At 40.3% G+C, this 23,061-nt stretch overlaps 1 protein-coding gene across 14 annotated transcripts in view; it reads left to right on the plus strand.

Moving 5' to 3' along the window:
* The window catches only part of fhod3b (formin homology 2 domain containing 3b), a 524,056-nt gene that overhangs the window by 381,899 nt on the left and 119,096 nt on the right, over window positions 1-23,061 (plus strand). For 4 of the 14 annotated variants that reach the window (XM_073024178.1, XM_073024182.1, XM_073024179.1 and 1 more), the window contains 3 exons: window positions 17,438-17,542; window positions 17,972-18,391; window positions 22,535-22,594. The exons of 7 other annotated variants lie outside the window; for them this stretch is intronic. In XM_073024178.1, the coding sequence (XP_072880279.1) occupies window positions 17,438-17,542; window positions 17,972-18,391; window positions 22,535-22,594 (585 nt within the window). The remainder of the gene's footprint in view (window positions 1-17,437; window positions 17,543-17,971; window positions 18,392-22,534; window positions 22,595-23,061) is intronic. 3 more of the 14 variants (XM_073024183.1, XM_073024185.1, XM_073024180.1) reach the window with 2 other exon arrangements.

Consider the following 23,061-nt stretch of genomic DNA (forward strand, 5'->3'; position numbering starts at 1 on the left):
TTTCAATTAGTGAGGTCACTTTATTTCAATACAGAAATTTCCATTATTCATATTTCTTGGCTCAGTTTCCTTTCTGTAATGCATGTACTACTGAGAAATAAGTCGCTATCTTTATCTTTAATCAGCATCTTTATTTTTGGGATTAAGGATGTCAGGCTGCCCATTCATACATGACCATCTATGTCGATTTCTGTATAATGTTTCCTGTTCTATAAGCAGAAGTCATAAATCTCATGGAGTCACAGAGAGATACACTTTGGAAACAGGCCATTCGGCCCACCGAGTCAACATTGACCATTGAATGTCCCATTTCAGATACAGATTTAGATTTATTTATTACATGTACTTTGAATACCAGCAAGCAAGTGAATCTCAGGGTGGTATATGATGACGTATGCACACTTTGATAATAAATTTACTTTGAGTTTTGAAGCGTACAGTGAAATGCATCGTTGGCCTTAACAACCAACCCATCTGACGATACACTGTTCCCACACGTCCTGGTGCCAACACCTCATACCCACAGTGTTCAGCAGAACAACACAGGCACCAAAAAATAACAGTAAAGCAAGCCCACTTCCTACCCTCTCACCAGTCCACTCAGAAATTCAGGCTGCCTTAGTTCCAAACTCTCAGACTTGCAGCATTGGGCCTCCACCCTCCAGTCCCTTTAGGGTTAGTCCATTTACTCTAACCCTTTTTAAAACATCTTCTCATATTCTCTTTAGCTGGTCCTGGATTCTACCATCCAGTGACACAATGGTCACAGTCGGGGCAAATTGTGGTGGCCAATTAATCTACTAACTCATACATCTTTGGTATTTTAAGAGGAAACTAGAGCAGCTGAAGGAAGCCTACATGTGCAAATACCAAACCGACAGCATCCAAGGTTAGAATGAGCCCAAGCCTCTGGTGCCACAAGACAGTGCTCTGCCGGATGCTCCATTGTGTTGGTCTAAAGTGCTACTGTAAATAATGCTGTCAAATTTACTTTGGTTCAAAGGCATCATTTAAAGAATTGTTCTCTTCTCTTTCCAGAAACCAAAATGTAGAGTTTATAAACATTTGAAAAAGAGCCATTATCAATAGATTTGTTAGAATCTTATTGAAACAAAGAGCTTGTTCAAACCTCATCATAATGTTTGGTTTACTTTTCAAAATCTGATTTAGCAGTGATTATACAGTTATCCCCTTTTCCCCTCCCTCAAATTTATCCCCTTGTCTGCCCATCGCCTTCCTAAGATACTCCTCCCCCTTCTCTCTCTTCCATGGCCTTCTGTCTCTTTTACCAACCAACTTCCCAGCTCTTTACTTCATCCCTCCCCCTCCATGTTACACCTATCACCTGTGTTTATCTGTCCACTCCCCCACCTTTCAAATTTACTCATCGACTTTTTTCTCCAGTCCTGCCAAAAGGTTTCGGCCCGAATAATCAACTGTACTCTTTTCCTAGATGCTGTCTGGCCTGCAGAGCTCCTCCAGCATTTTGTGTGTGTGTGTTACTCGGATTTCCAGCATCTGCAGATTTTCTCGTTTGTGACAAAATTCACTCAGTGGTTTTGTTCAAATGGCACCATGGGCTGATCATGAGAGACAAAGCAGGGAAGGTCAGTGTGGGAGCACTCTTAGGTCATAGGTCATAGGCACGTTCCCATTCATTTTGGAAGTTACCATCGCTAATGTTTAATTCCAAACTTAGGTGCAGTTTTTAAGATGATCATCTGTAGAATATCACACCTGGAAACTACAACAGCCAAATATATCCGGAAGCTGTCTGGTAACTTAATGTTTTTGATTACATAGCTAAGACACAATGCTCTAACTGAATTACAAAATTCTAGAGTTCTGCCTCTGAATGTAAACATGGTAAATCTGTCATTACAGCTGCTAAACATAGCATCATTGAAAATGTCTTTCTGCATCTGCTTTGCTGAATTTTATTTTGCTTCAGCTATCACTCTAAATTTCTGGGAGTCCATTTCTGAACCTTCCTATTGCTTCTGCTTTCCAGCTCCCCAAGTGAGAGAGTCAACATTTCTTTGCCCTTCCTGTCTTTTCTAAATTTGTTGACAGATGGAAGTCCTTCACATTCTGTTTTAACGTTGTCCATATTACAAATATTTGTCATCTTAAGAATCTCTGATTGCAACAGACCAATGACCTTAAAAAATTTTGCATGCCATCATTCCAGTCTGCTTTGTACAAGCTATCCAAGTTTTAGCTTGGTTCAACCCGTATCCAAGAGGATTATATTTGTCTACTCAATAACAATGGGATTGTTGCTTACTTATGGAAACTTTATAAAATTACCATCTTTTAAATTTGTTAGTTTACTCCACGATTACCAATATGACTTTCAGGATAGAGCAGGTCATGCAATTTCTTTGCCCTGGGACAGCTTGTTGAATTGCAGGTTTTTGACAAAGTTAGAACATTCTCAACTTCACAAAAGTTCTTTATGTAACATTAAATCTATGCCCTTCAGCCACACATTATCAAACTAACCTCATTTTAGGTCTCTACTTCCATTAACATCTCCAGTGATATATTCCACTGAATGTTTAAGAGGCAGTTAGACAAAAAAAAACTTAGCAGGGAATGAACAGATATAGACCACATGCAGGCAGATGTGCATTTTAAATTGTCATCACAATTGGCACAGACATTGTGGGCAAAGGGCCTGTTCCTTGGCTGTGCTGTTCTATGTTCTAACATCAGAGCAGAAAGTTGACCTCAGTGGCATAAACAAAAGAAATGATGCCACCTCCAATGGGGACAAATTTCTACCCCTTGTTTAAAAATCAATTCATCAAGCAAGTCAGCCTAAGGAAGAAGCAGGATAGAACCTGTGTATGATTAAATTCTATGGGGGCAGCCAAGAAGCTTTCAAAATCAATTTAAATAAAACTGCAAAATATATCAACTGTCGTGTTTTAAAGTAAACATGGTTAATGTACATTAAGATTTTTTTTGCATAAAATCCCATGGGAGAGCCATAAAGTATTATATCGGAATAACTTTTTCAAAGCTCGGTGAAAGATGTGTGCTCTAATGAAGGGATTAGCAGAAGAAGATACTAATGTTAAGCTTGCATATTGAACTAAGTAAGTTATTAGTAAGTTTGGCAAACAGCGCAGAGCAGCAGTCAGCAATGCAAATGGAATGTTGAAGCATATAACCAAAACAGGAGAGTACAAGTCTGAGGTTGCTGTTTTAATACTTGTATCTTCTGATTAGATGCCCACTTGATTACAAAATTGCATGTTGTCAGACACAAAGGAGACATTCAATTCTTGGTAGTAGTGCTGTGAAGAATCTCAAGGCTGATCTCCAGAGCTAAAGATATGCCAGAAGTCCGGGAAAAGTGATAACAAATCAGTGTGCAGGTTTGAGCAGGAAGTGTAAAAAAACTATTACAGGGTCAAAGAATTGTACATGCAGTTGGAACTTCTGGCCATGCTGACCTTTAGCCCATCTAAATACACTTGCCTGCATTAGATCCCTATTCTTTTATTCCTTATTATACAAAAGTCTAACTAAATGTCTCTTAAACATAGAAATTATATTTGATTCTACCACCTTCTCCGGCCATACGCTAGAGAAATCAATTACTTACTGTCCAAAAAAATTACTTCTCAGATCCCCTTTAATACTGCTACCTCTCACCTTAAACCTATGCTTTCATGCTTTTGCTACCCCAGCTGTCACTTAGTCCTCAACAGCAGGGCAAGTGTACATCAGTTTAAACTGGAAAGAGTAAATGTTGGAAGGTTTAACAGCATAAAGGACTAAAACAATAATGTGTGAATACCATGAAATGGGTTGATTGCTATGCTAGCTGGATGAGCTAATAAGAGTGGAATTGGTATTTCTCATCCATCTTGATCTTTTTTAATATGGTTTGGACAGTATCAGTGATATATTTCAACGGGGGGGGGGGGGGGGGGGAGAATAAACATCTTTCTTACATTATGCCCGCTTTCTTTCTCTTCACTGTTCCTTCTCCTCCTTCATGTTTCCCTCTTCTTCCTTCACCCACTACTCTTCTCTCCCTCACCCAATTCCCTCTCATTTCCTTCACCTTCCTAGGCAGCTTGCTATGCCTTGCCTGCCACCTCCCCTCTCTTGCCTGTGCATTCACTGCTTTTCCCAGTTGTTTTGCTTTCCCTCCCTTTTGCTGCACTTTCCTTGCTCTCCCCAACCTGCTGTCCCTCCCCCTTTCCCGTTTCCTTTTCTGTCATAACTAATATTGCTATTTTAAGCTTTCCTGCAAAGTTATTGAGCATTAAGCATTGTCTTTGCCCGTGTCTCCCTCTATTCTTAGTTATGTCTATAGACTCTCAGTCTTTTCAGAGTTCTGATGCAATGGCTCCTTATTTCTATCCAATACTTTCCTCTTGTGGTACTTCGAGCTTTGAAAATATGTTATCACTGGATTTTTGTCTTGAATTAATTCTCTCCATTCCATTGTTTTAAGCCATGGCATTCTTCATTCTGCAGGACTTAATCCTTCATTTTTGATTTTTCTCCCACAGAAACAAATGTTGCTGTGTTATAAATATATTACTTTATTGTTAGTGGCACCATGAATATAATGGTAACTGTTTCTCACATTTTCCATGAATCCACCACCCACGTCCTTGCACCATGCTTTCTCCTGAGATGCTTGGCCCACCTGGCCTTCAACCCTCCTTTCATCTGCTCAGAAAACCCTCCCCCCATTTGAACTTACAAGTATTGCCTCATCCTGCATCCTTCCTCTTGTACCAAATTTCTCTGAATGTTTTGTTACATCCCAAACTCATATCCATCACATCCAGAACACCTGCGTTAAGGATTCCACCCGTCATAATACCAAAGTAGCTTTAATCTGATTCTCTCATGGTACTCTGTATGATTGATGCTAAATTTATCTGCTTCTTAGAGTCATAGAGTGCCATGAGACTGAAACAGGCCCTTTGATCCAACTAGTTCATGCTGAACTGGTCTTCAATCAAATCAAATCAAGTTTAATTATCATTCAACCATATATAAATACAGCCAGACGAAACAGCATTCCTCTGGGGCCAAAGTTGAAAACATACACAGCACATTCAGAATAGTGAGCCAAAGGTAACATAGTCACTCAAATAAAAACATTTAGTCCAAGACCCTGAGCGACGTGTCCCGCAAATTGATGGTACAGTCTCTCAGCAGTATGGAGATGAATGCAATCCAGCTTGTCATTCCACCGAACAAACATCGGAGGCCAGCACCAATGGGAGAAGCTAGCCCCCAACCAAGCACAGACGCCACACTGCACTGCCTCTGGCTTCTCCTTACCTGGACTGCAGTAGCAGGCAAGCTCGCAGCTTGAGGCCTGGTCTTCGCTACATCCAAGGCCACGCAGCTCCCATGTCATCCATCTCACCACCAAACAAAGGAAACAGGCCTGTGTTATCTTACATTATCAATTTCCAACAGAGTCCTGTGTTTGCAAGAGTAATGTCTGAGACAATTACCCACAGTTCTGCCTAGTGCCATCTACATGCACCCTGATATTAACCCTCCAGATCTTTCTAATACATGTATTTATCCAAACTCCTGTTAAATGTTACAACAGTACCCACACCTCCCACTTATGCCTTCTTCTCAGTCTTTTCAACCATTCCTTGATGAATTTTGCCATATCATTCTCCATCTACTTATATCCTGTGAGGTGGTACTGCATTCACCTGATTCATTTCTTCCCTGCTCATCTATTTTTAGGGTCTCACTGGAAATAATTTTTCATTAACCCGTGGGAACCCCAAGGTTCTGTCCTTGGCATTTTCTTATTTCTCATCCAAGTGTTGCCATTTGGCAAAGTAATGTCTCAGCACGGCATCCATTTCCACGTGCACATTAACAACACCATTTTGCCTCTCTGCTGTGCACCAACCACTCTAATGCATGCAGTTGTGAAACTGCTTGCCTAATATCAAATGTCTTCATACTTGCCTAGTCAAATACTTTGTTATAAAACACTCATCCTATCCTTCAAATCCATCCATGATTTCCCATCTGCATAATCCTTTCTAGTCCTGTAAAACAAAACAGCAGCAAGTGCAATCCTCTAAGTCAAGACTCTTGTTCTGCTACACGACCAATGTTTGAGCTTGCTCATGTTCTCGGTTCTATGCTTCTAGCATAAAACAATAGAGAGAAGAGGAACAGTCTTCCTGAAGTGCTTTTTTCAAAATCAATTCCATTGACAGTGCTTTTAATTATCTTTTTGCAGTTCAGGATCAGTTAAGTTTTATTATCTGTGCCTTGTATCATTTTATGAGAGAAAATTATTATGGTTGACATACTGGGGCTTTATAATGTGTGGGTGCACAGATACTGGTCAATTAAATTTAGTGAGGTGACTGATTACTTTTGTATTTTTCTATGATTAATTCAAGTAACTAAACGAATAGGAAAATGGGAAATACTGAACAGAAATCTAAAAATGAAAATACATTTCAGACTGTGCCACAGCTTCCTTACTAGTAATTATGACGTGGAGGAGGTCAGTGTCACTCATGGGAATTGAAAATGAACTTTACTTGAAATGCATCTTGGAGCTAAAGTCATCTTAAAAAGTACAACATTTGCTGCTTGTTCGTCCTAGTCTGTTGGGAGCCTATACTGTTGGGACAGTTCTCAGTGAGAACCATACCTTCAGGTGTTTGGGGATAATTGATCTTTTAGTGACAGAAGACTTGAGGGCCTAACCATCATACATCTCTACCAGTCAGAGGTACATCATCTCCTATCCAGTCCTCTTTTGATGGCGCTAAATGATTTCCTTTCCACAGACAACACCTTCCAGATTCTAGTTACTAGGTATGTTTAAATCTGCACATCATTTTTTTTGGTACTTTGCCCCAAATTTTAAACTCTGCCCTAGGCCCTCAAAATATTTGCTAGTGGAAATAGAACCCAAAAATGCTGGAAGCAATCAGGAGGAGGTCAAGCAGCATTGATAGAAAAAGAAACAGTTAGTATTTCAGGTCAAAAGACCATTTCTTAGAACTGGAAGAGAAAGGTCATTTTAAGCTGTTTTCCCAGTTCTGACAAAGGCACTTCAACCTGAAATTTTAACTCTGTTCTCATTTCCCAAAAGGTACCTGATGTGCTAAGTACTTTCAGCAAATTATGTTTCTGTTTCAGATCTCCAGTAACCTCTTTGTTTTTAGTTTTCATCTTCTAAAGAAAAACAGCTTCCCTCTATTTACCCTGTCTGGTCAACCTATACTCCAAGGAGAATTCCAACTCCCCCTGCCTGATGTACAAGCTGAAGTCTCACAGTCCTGTGCATTTGTTCCAGCAATTCTCTTTTGCAACTTTTTTTGGATCTTCTGATCTTTCTCAAAATTTGGTATCGAGACTTGGACATTATACACCATTTGCTGCAAAACTAATGTTTGCCGTGTGTTTTATGTAACTTACCACATGCTTCATCAATGACTGCCTCATCCTGTTCTTCTACATTCAAAGATCTGTACACATGTACAATCAGATCCTTTTGTTCTTATAGTCCATTGGAACTCGACCATCTAGAAGCAGAGTCATGTACCAAGGAAGCAAACCCATCAAGCATAATTTGCATTAATTCTAATCCCCACATTGCCATCAGCTGTCTCTAGATTCTGAACTCCACCCCAAACACACACTCACAATCTGTGCACGCACACTACAATATCAATTAAACTGCCAACCCACATCCCTGTGGGACACAAGAGGAGGCACGACTACCCAAAGGAAGCACAGGGAGAATGTGTAAGACAGCACCCATGGTGAGGATTGAACCCAGGTCAGTGGAGATCTGAGAGGCAGTAACTCTACTAGCTGTATTATTGTGCTTCATACTAAAATAATATATTGCCCAATGTCCTCTGCAGAAATCCATCCTTTGGACTTGTTTAAATTTAGCCTAGAATTCCTTGGCTGAAAATTTTAAGATATCAGTCTGTCCAGGAGTAGACAACAGTTAAAATAAATTTATAAAAGAAAAAGTTTACCATTATTCAATGTTTGCCCCAAGCTCTGCAATTCCACTTCTGGAAATCTAGTGTTTCCCAGCAATTCAGACTTTCAGGATGATGAGCTAAAGCTGGCCTGCATTGATCCATTGGCTAAGTAGCTTGCTTAATGCCCTTTCTTTAAGCCTTCATACATTTTTTTGCTTGATTTATAACATTTATAACAAGTACAGCATGGAAACAGGCCATCTTGGCCCTTCTAGTCCGTGCCGAATGCTTAATCTCACCTAGTCCCACCAACCTGCACTCAGCCCACAACCCCTATATTCCTTTCCTGTCCATATTCCTATCCAATTATACTTTAAATGACAATATCGAACCTGCCTCTACCACTTCTGCTGGAAGCTCGTTCCACACAGCTACCACTCTCTGAGTAAAGACGTTCCCCCTCGTGTTACCCCTAAACTTTTGCCCCTTAACTTTCAACTCATGTCCTCTTGTTTGAATCTCCCCTACTCTCAATGGAAAAAGCCTATCCACGTCAACTCTATCTATCCCCGTCATAATTTTAAATACGTCTATCAAGTCCCCCCTCAACCTTCTATTCAACCAAAGAATAAAGACCTAACTTGTTCAACCTTTCTCTGTAACTTAGGTGCCGAAACCCAGGTAATATTCTAGTAAATCTCCTCTGTACTCTCTCTATTTTGTTGACATCTTTCTTATAATTTGGTGACCAGAACTGTATACAATACTCCAAATTTGGCATTAACAATGCCTTGTACAATTTTAACATTACATCCCAACTCCAATACTCAATGCTCTGATTTATAAAGGCCAACATACCAAAAGCTTTCTTCACCACCCCATCCACATGAGATTCCACCTTCAGGGAAGTATGCACCATTATTCCTAGATCACTCTGTTCTACTGCATTCATCAATGCCCTACCATTTATGTTTTGGAGTTTGCTGATTACTGTTGAAAGAATAACAGAATGATTAAAAGAGAAGGATGGATGAACATATCAGAGAAAATGGAACATGTTGTATTAGTTCATAAGTTGCCATAGAAGCCTTATATGTGTGCGTAGTTATTGCTTCACAATGCTTGTCACAACAGGTTTCTTCTTCGACAAACCTTGAATCGGGAAAATAATAATTAAATTTGTTCAATTATATGATTACAGTCAATCATTCATAGTTGTACAGTAAACCGCAGGGCATCAAATACTTCACTTGGATGAAAGATAACATAAAATATATCTTTTGATGGTATGACTATAGCAGGTTCCTCACAGGGGCTTTTTCAATAATGCTGTTTGGTGCCAATAACGAACAGCAGTGGGAGAAGATTGCACACAGACCTAATAATGGAACCAAGTTGACTGTCCAGAGCAGCATGCCCCCCCCCCACACACATACGCACACACCCTTCCCCCCCCCCCCCCCAAAAAGCTCAGGCAACATCTGTGGAAATGAATAAACAGTCGACATTTCAGGCCAAGACCCTTCATCAGGACTGGAAAGAAGAGGGAGGATGCCAGAATAAGAAGGTGGGGGGAGGGGAAGGAGGACAAGCTTAGAAAGTGATAGGTGAAGCCAGCTAGGTGGTGGAGGAGAACGAAGAAGAGGGATGGGGGAGGGAGAATATCTCTCTTCTACATTTCCCTACACTGGCCTCTTACCTTTTCCCATCTGTCTGCCACCTCCCCTTGGTGTCAGTCCTCCTCCCTTTCTCCCATGACTCGCTCTTCTCCTCCTGTCAAATTCCTCCTTCTCCAGCACTATGCCTTTTTCACTTATCACCTCCCAGCTTCTTACTTCCCTCCTCTCTCACCCAACTGAGTTCGCCCATCACTTTCTAGTTTGTCCTCCTCCCCCTTTGCCCACCTTCTTAGTCTGGGATCTTTCCCCCTTCCTCTCCACTCCTGATAAAGGGTCTCAGCCTGAAATGTTGGCTATTTATTCATTTCCGTAGGTGGGTGCCTGACTTGCTGAGTTCCTCCAGCATTTTCTCTTCCAATCTCTTTGACCTCAGACCATCAAGCAGGATGTACCATAACTTTATCGAACGTAGAAATCTATAGCACATTATTGGCTCTTCAGCCCACAATGTTGTGTTGACCATGTAACCGTCTCTAGAAACTGCCTTAAATTACGTTACTACATAGCCTGCAGTTTTTCTAAGCTCTGTGTACTGATCTAAGAATCTCTTAATAGACCCTATTGTATCTGCCTCCACCACCGTCACCGGCAGGGTATTCCATTAACCCACCACTCTCTGTGTGGAAAAACTTACCCCTGGCATCCCCTCTGTACCTAACCGCAAGCACCTTAAAACTATGTCCCCTTGTGTTAGCTATTTCATCCCTGGGAAAAAGCCTCTGACTATCCACACGATTGGTTCCTCTCATCATCTTATACACCTACATCAGGTCACTTCTCATCTTCTGTCGCTCCAAGGGGAAAACGCCTAGTTCACTCAACCTATTCTCAGAAGGCACACTCTCCAATTCAGGCAACATCCTTTTAAATCTCCTCTGCACTCTTTCTATACTGTTGACACCCTTGTACTGAGGTGACCAGAACAGAACACAGTACTCCAAGTGGGATCTGACCAAACTCTTGTATAGTCATAACATTACCTTGGAGCTCTTGATCTCAATCCCATGGTTGAAGAATGCCAACACACAGTACGCCTTCATAACACTGTCAACTTGCGCAGCAGCTTAGAGTGTCCTGTGGACACAGACCCCAAGATCTCTCTGATTCTCCACACTGCCAGGAGTCTCACCTTTAATACTATATTCTGCCTTCAAATTTGACCTACCAAAATGAACCACCTCACACTTCTCTGGGTTGAATTCCATTCCTATCTGTGTCCTGCTCTAACGCTTTAGAATGAAGACTATTAGGTTGGGAAGCAACTACTTCTTCCAGCCCGTAAGATTGCTGAACTTCCTGTCACCACTCAGGCCTCATCATGCCAGTAGCGTTTTACTGTTTTAACCTGTGTTGTAATTGCATGTTATTATTTATTGTTTTACTAGTAATATTACTTTGTGTTATGTGAGTGAGTTATTTGTACTGTGTTGTGCACTTTGGTCCAGAGGAACGTTAACACACACAAAATGCTGCCTGGCCTGCTGTGTTCCACCAGCATTTTGTGTGTGTTGTTGTTTGAATTTCCAGCGTCTGCAGATTTCCTCGTGTTTGCCAGAGGAACGTCGTTTCGTTTGGCAGTATACGTGTCTAGGGTTAAACTACAATAAACTGAACTTGAACTTTGTGTGTGTTACTCAGGATTTCCAGCATCTGCAGGAACTCTTGTGTTTATGTTAAGTTGAATATCCATCTGCTTTTCAACTTGCCAGCATTTTAGGTGCGGCCCAGTACGTATATAGAAGTAAGTCATATAATAAAAATCTTTTTGCAGCTGCAACATTTTTTATGAAGGGCTGTGCAAAAGTATGAGTATAACTAGATATCTGAGTCTAGAAAATTCAACCATCTCACTGGGCATGCATGTACTGTGCATTCATATTTCCTCAAGTAACCCCAGTACAGAATTTGCACCTGTGCAAGTTGTCCTCTCATCCGAGCAAGCCGAACAAACATTTGTGCAGTTTATTTTAGCACTCTGTTCTTTAACCTGAATCTGTTTTCAGTGTAATGGTAGAAACCTACATAGCCGGTTATATTTTGAACTGGATTTTTTTTAAAAATCGGTAAAATATCAACAGGTCCAGGCTACTACCAAGCTGCAAGGCACTGTAGACCACCAGCTCTCTTACACCCACACCCCCCCCCCCCCCCCACTGCCACTCACACTCACTCACTCTCTCTCTCTCACACACACACACCGGTTTTTATTTTACAAATAGCATCCACGTATGTAAATTCATAAACACTAGAGGTCTATGATGATAAAGCATTGGACTCAGCCAGATCAGCACATTTTGATTAGCTCCTTCTTTTCTTTTCTCTGTTGTGTCATTTTAATAATTAAGAAATACCCCTGGATATTGTGATCTTTGCTAGTCACCAAAAACAGTGGATTCATCAGGTTCCATTAGCAAGCATATAATTGGACTTAAATACTATCAGAGTCAAGTATTCTTCATACCCACTGGCTAGTTACAAATGAGAAAATGTCAATGGTTAGAAATATGCAAGTTCATGACATAACTTTGAATAATATGACAAACATTTGATAATTCTGTAGATGTTGACCATCCAGAGCAATACACACACACACACTCAGCAGGTCAGGGGACATCTATAGAGAGGAATAATCAGTTGATGTTTCTGACCAAGATCCTTCATCTGGACTTGAAAGTAAAGGGGAAGAAGATGGGGGGAGGGAGGGAGAAGGGGAAGGAGTACAAACTGATAGGTGAAGGCCAGGTGAGGTGGAAGGTAGGTGGGTGGTGGAGGGGGTTGAAGTGAGACGCTGGGGGTTGATGGCTAGACAGTGTAAAGGGAAGAAGAAGAATCTGATAGCAGAGGAGTGTAGACCATGGGAGAAAGGGAAGCAGGAGGAGTAGCAAAGGGAAGTGATGGGCAGGTGAGGAGAGGAGAAGTGGCGAGAGGGAAGCTAGAATTGGGAATGGCAAAAAGAGAAGGGAGGGGGTAAAAAATTACCGGAAGTTAGAGAAATCAATATTCATGCTGTCGGGTTGAAGAAGCATTTGAATTTTTCTTGGGTGAGTTTGTTTAAAACTTATTGAATAAGTCCTTCTTGTTTCTATGGCTCATTAAGATAATTTAAAAATTATGAGCACTAAATTTTCACCTGTCAATTATCATTATTGCTAGTCTTCCACATCAGTGCATAAACCTGGTATGTTTTCAAAGATAACCAAACTAGATCATGAGTCATTCGACACATCTGCCTAAACCAAGTATCATCTTGCTGCTTTTCTCACATCTTGTTTAAAAGGCAGTTACTTAGTTTTCCAAACCAATATCTACTCGATCGTCTCCTTCACTTCAAATTTTAGAGAAACATAGACAACCCACATCACAATACAGGCCCTTCAGCCCACAAAGCTGTGCCGAACATGTTTTTACCTTAGAAATTACCTAGGGTTACCCACAGCTCTCTATTTTTCAGAGCTACGTTTACCTGTCCAGGAGTCTCTTAAAAGACCCTATCATATCCACCTCCACCACCACAGCCCATTCCATGCACTCACCACTCTCCGCATAAAAAAAAACTTACCCCTGACATCTCCTCTGTACCTACTTCGAAGCACCTTAAAACTGTGCCCTCTCATGCTAGTCATTTCAGCCCTGGGAAAAAGCTTCTGACTATCCGCACGATCAATGCCTCTCGTCATCTTATATACCTCACTTTTCATGCTCCGTCGCTCCAAGAAAAAAAGGCTGAGTTCACTCAATTTATTCACATAAGGCATGCTCCCCAACCCAGGCAAGATCCTTGTAAATCTCCTCTGCACCCTTTCTATGGTTTCCACATCCTTCCTGTAGAACTGAGTACAGTACTGCAAGTGGGGTCTGACCAGGGTCCTATATAGCTGCAACATTACCTCTTGGCTCCTAAATTCAATCCCATGATAGATGAAGTTCAATGCACCGTGTGCTATCTTAACCACAGAGTCAACCTACGCAGCAGCTTTGAGTGTCCTATGGACTTGGACCCCAAGATCCCTCTGATCCTCCACACTGCCAAGAGTGTTACCTTTAATACTATATTCTGCCATCATATTTCACCTACCAAAATGAGCCACCTCACACTTATCTGGGTTGAACTCCATCTGCCACTTCTCAGCCCAGTTTTGCATCCTATCAATGTCCCGCTGTAACCTCTGACAGCCCTACACACTATCCACAACACCCCCCAACCTTTGTGTCATCAGCAAATTTACTAACCCATTCCTCCACTTCTTCATCCAGGTCTTTTATAAAAATCACAAACAGAACCCTGAGGCACACCACTGGTGACTGACCTCCATGCAGAAACAACCACTCTTTGCCTTCTGTGAGCAAGCCAGTTCTGGATCACAAAGCAATGTCCCCTTGGATCCCATGCCTCCTTACTTTCTCAATGAGCCTGGCATGGGGTACCTTGTCAAATGCCTTGCTGAAATCCATATACACTACATCCACTATTCTACCTTCAACAATCCTCAAACAATTCAATCAGGCTCGTAAGGCATGACCTGCCTTTCATAAAGCCATGGTAAACATATTATGCCTCTCCAAATGTTCATAAATCCTGCCTCTCAGGATCTTCTGAAGATGCAAGACCCCACTGAAGATGCAAAGACCATTGCCAAAGGCTCAGCAATCTCCTCCCTCACCTCCTACAGTAGCCTGGGGTACATCTTGTCCAGTCCTGGTGACTTATCCAACTTGATGCTTTCCAAAACCTTCAACACATCCTCTTTCTTAATACCTGCATGCTCAGCTTTTCAGTCTGTTGTAAGTCATCCCTATAATTGCCAAGATCCTTTTCCCTAGTGAATACTGAGGCAATGTAATCATTACGTACCTCTGCTATATCCTCCGGTTCTATACACACTTTTCCACTGTCACACTTGATTGGTCCTATTCTCTCATGTCTTTTCCTCTTGCTCTTGACATACTTGTAGAATGCCTTGGGTTTTTCTTTAATCCTGCTTGCCAAGGCCTTCTCATGGCCCCTTATGGCTCTTCTATTATAATCTTCTAGATCTCCATCATTACCTAGTTTTTTGAACCTTTTGTAAGCTCTTATTTGCTTCTTGACTAGATTTTCAGCAGCCTTTGTACACCATGGTTCCTGTACCCTACCATCCTTTCCCTGTCTCACTGGAACACACCTATGCAGAACTCCACACAAATATCCCTTGAACTTTTGCCACATGTCTTCCAAAAGTTTCGATGAGAACATCTGTTCCCAATTTATGCTTCCAAATTCCTGCCTGATAGCCTGATATTTCCCCTTGCTCCAATTAAACACTTTCCTACCTTGTCTGTTCCTATCCCTCTCCAATGCTATGGTAAAGGAGATAGAATTGTGATCACTATCTCCAGAATGTGAGAGATCTGACACCTGACCAAGTTTGTTTCTCAATACCAGATCAAGTACAGCCTCTCCTCTTGCAGGCTTATCTACATATTGTGTCAGGAAATTTTCACGAACACAGCTAACAAACTCCACCTCATCTAAACCCCTCACTCTAGGGACATGCCAATTGATATTTGGGAAATTAGAATCTCCCACCACGACAACCCTGTTATTATTACACCTGTCCAGAATCTGTCTCCCTGTCTGCTCCTCGACGTCCCTGTTACTATTGGGTGGTCTATAAAAAAAACACCCAGTAGTATTATTGACCCCTTCCTGTTCCTAACTTCCACCCACAGAGACTCCGTAGACAATCCCTCCATGTTTTCCTCATTTTCTGCTGCTGTGATGCTATCTTTGATCAACGGTGCCACGCCCCCACCTCTTTTGCCTCCCTCCCTGTCCTTTCTGAAACATCTAATGCTTGGCACTCGAAGTAACCATTTCTCCCCTGAGCCATCCAAGTCTCTGTAATGTCCATAACTCCATAGCACCAAGTACTGATCCACACTCTAAGCTCATCAGCTTTTTTCATAGTACTCCTTGAATTAAAATAGACACGTCTCAAACTATCGGTCTGAGCGCATCCCTTCTCTGTCACCTGCCTATCCTCCCTCTCGAACTGTCTCCAAGCTTTCTCTATTTGTGAACCAACCGCCTCTTCCTCCGTCTCATCAGTTCAGTTCCCAACCCCAGCAATCCTAGTTTAAACTCTCCCCAATAGCCTTCATAAACCTCCCGGCCAGGATATTGGTCCCCCTGGGATTCAAGTGCAACCCGTCCTTTTTGTACAGGTCACTCCTGCACCAAAACAGGTCCCAATGATCCAGAAATCTGAATCCTTGCCCCCTGCTCCAATCCCTCAGCCACGCATTTATCCTCCACCTCACTCTATTCCTATACTCACTGTCAAGTGACCCAGACATTAATCCCAAGATGACTACCTTTGTGGTCCTGCTTCTCAACTTCCTTCCTAACTCCCTGTAGTCTGCTTTCAGGACCTTCTCCCTTTTCCTGCCTATGTCGTTGGTACTGATATGTACCACGACCTCTGGCTGTTCTCCTTCCCACTTCAGGATATCGTGGACGCGATCAGAAACAAAACGAACCCTGGCACAGATATATGACAGATCCTCCAATGTAGGAATAAATGGAAGACTCAGAGGAAGAAATAGAAGACTAGTTGGTAGAACGTTCCTGTGGCTTGAGTCATGGTATATTAGAGTCACTGCATTACATTTTCATGTGTAGTCTTTGCTATTTGGCCATTGGGGTGGGCGCAGGTTAAAAAGACACCACTCAGATATACAATACTTGGATGGGGTAGGCAAGTGCTTTTAGCTGGAATAACCCAGGAGAAACATGCTCTGAAGGAGAGTTCAAGTGAAAAGATTTTTACAGCTAGGATACATTTTTCCATAATCTGTTGTTTGAATCTTTCAATGATCCCTAGATAAAGTAGCAAAGTTATATTTATTACGGAGATCAGCAAGAAATTTTAAATTATTATGTTTCTACCAGCATAACAAAAGTAAATAATCTCATGATATAATAACCATTTTTTATTACAAATAATTGGCAGTCATCACACACAATCAGATCTTTTAGGAAGTATTAGAACCTGTGAATGTAAAAGCTTGCCTTATCGTGAAAAAGTTGATGGTTTGATCAAACATACCCAGATGAAATTAACGAAGTTCAAAGTAAAAATTATTAGAGTACATTCATGTCACCACATACAACCCTAAGATTATTTTTCTGCGGGCATACTTAGCAAATCTATAGACTAGTAACTGAACTGAAAACATCACAAACTGTAAACTGCAAATGCAAGCAAGGTAAACGGCAAAATTGCAATGTGATCACAATTTCAGGGTTTCAAATCTGATTTTTCTCTCTTGGAATTGTCTTGTTCCATGTCATATTATTTACTATACTAGGTATCAAAATGACTGAAGAAAGATTAGATTTGCTGTATGTTACTTCTAAGTATGCTAATGTCTGTCAAATTTCCCTGTTACTGGACATTCTTCATTAGAATCTCTGTCAGGCTTGTCATTAGTCTTTTGCATTATTTACTGTTCTCCACTAAACCTGGCTATTTCACCTGAGTTGCCTGAGTTCCATTTATAATCGTTGCAGTGTGGGTCACGATACAGCATCTGCTGGAATGTCGAGGCAAGGGCTTGATGGATGTTTGGGTCAAGATCCTGCAGTGGAATACCGACGCAGGGTCATGATTTAAAACTTGTTGAATGGGTGTATGTTATGTGGGTGTGAGCATGTGGCTTTCATTCTGTCTCGTTAATCTTTGCTTATTCATTCTCACCTGTTCCTTTACATCATCTTCCTTCATCTCATTGCACAACCAGAGACGAGGAATGCGAGGAGGAATATGCTGAAGAAGAGCAGCCAGTTACTGAACCTAACACTGAGGATGAGGGGGAAGAAGACCCCCCTTGTCAGGGTCAGGCAAGGTATTAGGATTACATTTGACAATCCATATTAGATTTAACCTGTGGAATGTAGTATATGTTTTGTAATAAATAATTATAACCACCTGGAGTAGAAATGGATTCACTTTACAACTCCTTGAACACCATTTGGATGATATTTCTGACTACGATAGCCTTCTGTAATAACAAAGTATACAGATTTGAAGCTTTCTCATGGTAAAAGAATATTAACTCTGGTATGAAGTAAACTAATATTGACAGTGTTTCAAATTACAAATCAAATAAGATTAATTATGAAGTAATGAAGATCATACTTTTAAAAAGTATTGCAGCTTCATAGGATTGCTTAATGTTTAGAGTTGAATATAATTCAATTTTTAAATAATCTTTTATTTGGTCCTGCTCCAATCTTCCCATGTTCCCTGCCCTTTCATCCCTTTCTCCCACCAGTGGGTTGAAACCAGACACAGCAATCGAACAAGCAGAAAATAGCCCCCAGAGTACAAAATATGTAGCAAGCTTCATTCCTGTGCCTGAAGAGAGAGGATCTGCCAGCCAGTTCCAGACTTCTGAAACACAGAGCCCTTCAGCTATCTCTCCTCCTCAGTCACCTAGTTCTTCTGGTGGTTCTCAGTATTCTTTGCAGCTATCATCATTGACATCTTCATCGTCATCCATTGCCATTCCTCATTCACCAGTGGGTTTGCCAAACAGCCCGCAAGGTTCATCAGCAAACATTAACCTAGCTCTCTCTCCCACGGTTGAGAAGTTGCCATATCTTCCTCAGTCACCTTTCCATCTATTCTCATATGATCTGAGTGAAATTCCTTCAAGAGCCAAAGAAAAGGAAGCAGAAATGAAGCAAAACAGGTAGCTTGGTGTTTATGTGTAAATCTTCCAGTTTATTGTTAACATTTTTAACTTAAATGTGTGATTTAGGTGTGTTGTTGGGTAATTAACACCTTAAGATAGTTTGTGTCCTTCTAACACAGTTGTGGTCTTGCTTATGTTTGCCGGACTTCAAGTATTGCTGGGTTTTTTCTTCTTTTATTTTAGCAGCTCACTATGAATGTAGAACTTGCTCACAGCTTCTGAAGTTATAGTCTTTTTCCAGAATACTAGAAATTGTTAAGATGAACCTGGCCTTCAAGATTGTCAAAAGGTTTTGCTTTGACAGTCCAAGCCTGCCCATCCCTAGTGGAATAAATGGCTTCCGATACAAGTATGGGGCCTTTACCTGGACTCAAATGGAGTTCAAAAGGAAAAGTGAAGTGACTAATTTGATGAACCTTATTTCTCAGAAATTGCAAAGCAGACTTTGTTACTTGCAGTTTTCATTGTAGCTATCATCACTCGCTGTTGATTATTTATGTCATCAGCTAATGAAGGAAAAATTTGCATTATGCGCTTTATTATAATGAAAGGTCGTGGGGTGTCATCAGAGGCTTTGTGACACCGAAGTACCTGGTGATATTGGGGCAGGTAGAAGGTTTAAATATTTAAGGAATGTGTTCCAGAACATGTCACCTGTGCATGTGAAGCATGTTAAAAATGTCAGTGATAGAGTAAATAAATTTGGGAATGCTCAAAAGGCTAGAAATAGAGGACTAGAGATATGTGGGAGAATTGTAGGAGATGAAAGAAATAGAGCTGTACGAGGATGGGGACAGAAATAATGGAAAGATTTAAAAGCAAATAGGTTTCTAATGCCAAGGCATTAAAAAACCATTGTCAGTTAAACAGTCTAGAGAGGGAAGGTGAATGGATCTGCCTGGAGAGTACTGTGTGCTGTTCTGGTCACCTACCTACAGGAAAGATATGGATAAGATTGAAGGAGTGCTGACAAAAATTTACCAGGATGTTGTCAGGACCTAAGGGTCTGAGTTAAAGAGAAATGTCGAATGGATTAGGACTGTATTCCCTGGAGTGTAGAAGAATGAGGGGAGATTTGATAGTTATACAGAATTATGAGGGATATAGATAGGGTAACTGCAGCAGGATTTTTCCACTGGCATTGGGTGAAACAAAAACTAGAGGTCATAGGTTAAGGGTGAAAGGTGTAATATTTAAGGGGAAGCTGAGGGGAACATTTTCATTGAGAGGGTGTGTGTGTGGAACGAGCCGCCAGAGGAAATGGTGGATGCGGGTTCATTTTCAACATTTGGACAAGTAAATACACAGGAGGGGTATGGAGAGCTGTGGTTCAGGGTGTGGGTCAATGATTCTAGGCAGAATAGCATTTTGGCACAGCCTAGATGGGCCACAGAGCCTGTTTCTGTGCTCAGGACTCATTGAGAGTATGGCAGTCAGGACACTGTCAGCACTTGGATAAACTGATTAACATAGAACAGAAGGAGGCAGGCCATCCAGGAGTGCATTAGTGTTGGCAAGTCTAGTGGTACTGCAGACATGGATAAAGGTCTCGGCAGCAGATAAGCTGAGAGAGGTCGGAAACAGGCGAGGCACTGGACATCAAAAGGCACTTTTGGTTTAGTTGCCTATATATGCTTCAAAGTTCATCACAAGTTCAGATGTAATACCAGTGTTGTGAAAAGCTTGTTTCAGTTTGGCCTCTTGCCAGATAGAGAGAATGGAGTCACTGACTGAGGGATAGTGACCAAAATATTCCAGCTATCTTGCCACCTGTTAGCTCCAAGGTTTTCTGATACCTGGGAAACTAGGCAGAAATGCTAAAAATTAAAACTCCGCTTACATCTGAGGCGAGCAGCCTCACAAAAATATTTCAGTGATGGCCTCTCTTCTGAAAACCCAGGATTCCTTCCTCTTCATTCCACCTTGCCCCTTATCTATCAGCATTATGACTCCTAGTTTTGATTTATTAATATTGCTCCTCCTCCTTTACTGTCCATCCTTGAGGTTAAAAGTTCTCCCTCTAATTCTGTTTTTCAGATATTGTCCTGGATGTTTAACATTTTTGTCTCCACAAAGTATTTCTAGCATTTTATTTCAAATTCATGGAGCTTTCTTTTTGATTTTGTATATCTAAACATCAGTGTTAGCAATATTAAAAACCAAAGTTCTTACAAATAACTTGGACTAACACAGCTCATCACCACCTTTGTGCGATAATTGAAATGTTATATTCTGTCACTACACAGACAAGGCCCGTTACTTGTTCTTTTTTCTTTGCCTGTTTTTGCAAGTTTGCAAATTCAAAACCAGTCTTAGACAAAAAGTAGATCATCACAATTTCAGTGTGAACATTGTGCATTAAACTTTTCACTTGTGAAATTACCAGAGAGAGTATAACATTTCAGCTTCTGTAATACAGTTGGTGAGTCTGAGTAAATACTTGCTGCAATCTCTGGTTTTGTATTTGATTTGAAGAGAGGAATGAAAACAAGACAAGTAGCCATGGCTGCATATTTGGTCACATCTCTATCCAAGTAGAGCTGTCTCTATGACTGTAAAAATCTGCCACATTTTTTTTCTGTTTGAGTAAATATTTAAGGTACCTATGATGTAACATTTTCCAGATGCATATTAACATTGTGCAGCCATGCCATAGTGTTTAAATCCTGGGGTTTATTGCATTTGTATACATGTCCTGTGTCTTGACATGCTCATCAATGCAGCCTGTATCAAATGGAAACTCAGGTTTAAAGGAAGCTTGTTGAGCCAAGCAGTGTTAAAATTGCACTGTGTAACTGTCATTTGATGTGCTCAGTATGGGTCTGATTTTTATTATAAACCTGTTAAATGCAGTTTATCTGTGCCACTTTTAATCCCAGAGAAGTTCAAATACCCTCACGGTTATTTGTGAAGCCAGTGAATAGTCTGTGATCTTATTGAATCACCTTTAGTTAAAATAATGTAGCTCATTTTTGTCCAGTCTGTACAAATCTTCAGCCAATCTGATATGCATCATGTTGAATTAGAAACAACCACTAACTATTTATTGAAAGCAGTAAAATGGTTAATATGTCAGGCAATAAAGTAAGCCATCTCAACAATAATATTATCAATACAAATGAGAAGCAGCCTTTGAGAATTCCAAACATTTTACTTAAGATGGCTGATAACAATTTGGGTCAGACAATACGAAGTTAAAATTGGTAAATCCTTCTGACTATGTGATTTATGTTAAAACTGAACTCTTAAAAACTCAGTGTTATTATCATGCTGAAGGCTTGGAATTTTCTTGTTGCTATTATATTAGTAGTAATATAGAAAATTATCACAATTGTCAGAGAACAGGTAATCATACACTTTAGATCCAAAAATGTCTGTAACAGACATCTGGCTTGCAACATGTTCATTTTATCCAATTGTCTTTGATATGCATTGTATATTAATGGGAGGCTGGAGTTCTCTTTTGTAGGGCTGCTTTCACAGTGAGTTTTGAAAATAAGCTGTGCTGAAGCAAGTCAAAAAATGATGACCCAAAGATCACAAAGACAGTTGTGTTTAAAAACTTTACTCTTCTATATCTACTGAAGAAGTTGTATCATAAATTTATGATGTCACTATCAATAGAAAAAATGTTCAGAGTTCAGTCCAAAATTTTCTACATTAGATAATTAGCATAGAGAACAGAAAGAGAATATCTAGCTTCTTAGGCCTATCTTAATTTCCTTTCCTCCTTTTCCCACAGTTTAAAAAATTTATCATTTCTACTTAATGTCCACTAAAGTTGTGTTACATTAACTGTTAACTTGATAAAATATTCCACAAGCTGAAATTTGAAAAGAATATTTTGGTGAATTTATGCATCTTGTCTATGTCTATCCATCCAACCCTTTATACTGTGTGCTTTATTCCACCAATTTATACTCAAATCAGATATCTTTGACTGATTTTCCATATTTCTGAACATTTTCAGTCTGACTTTTTAAATGAAAATTTTTATGCAACACTCAAGCCTAAATATTACTAAGGAAATTAAAAACAAATTATTTCATGACTAATCTATCCCCTAATATAATCTTCATTTCCTTGTTGAAATTCTCTTGGTTTTATTCACTGTCATTTTTTCTGTATTTCTATTTGCAGTCAGTCGGAATCTTCCTACATGAACTCTTTTGAACCTTATACACCCAGGTCTTCTAATAGGTGGGTTATTAAAGTAAACTCTTTCAATGATGATTACAGTATGCTGCACTCAGTTGGAAGCTAAGTGGCTTTGTACTTTTGTAGTTTAACTGATCAACCAGCTTTACATTGTAGATGTATACATCCATTATTACTGCATTATTTCTGTTTAAAATTAAACTTTGCTTAGCAGTGTATTTGGGAAGAGTGAAGAAATAATGAGAATGATAGGGAATGGGTAAATAGGTCCTAAATTTATTTTAATAATGCCTTGCTGCCATAGCTCTAGCTAGAGCTATTGGAGCACAGAGCCTGATTTTTGTCAAAGTTGATCAGAATTTGAGTGATGGAAGACAATTAATTGGATGAGTAATTATTTTAATTGGGTGTGATCACCTATCAACAATTTGGTGCCTGTGCAGCAGTTGAGTTACCCAGCTGCCTTTTATCACAGCTTCGATTTCCACCTGGCTCAATCCCATCAGGCA

Source organism: Hemitrygon akajei, chromosome 20 (assembly GCF_048418815.1).
Source record: "Hemitrygon akajei chromosome 20, sHemAka1.3, whole genome shotgun sequence".
Lineage (NCBI taxonomy): Eukaryota > Metazoa > Chordata > Chondrichthyes > Myliobatiformes > Dasyatidae > Hemitrygon > Hemitrygon akajei.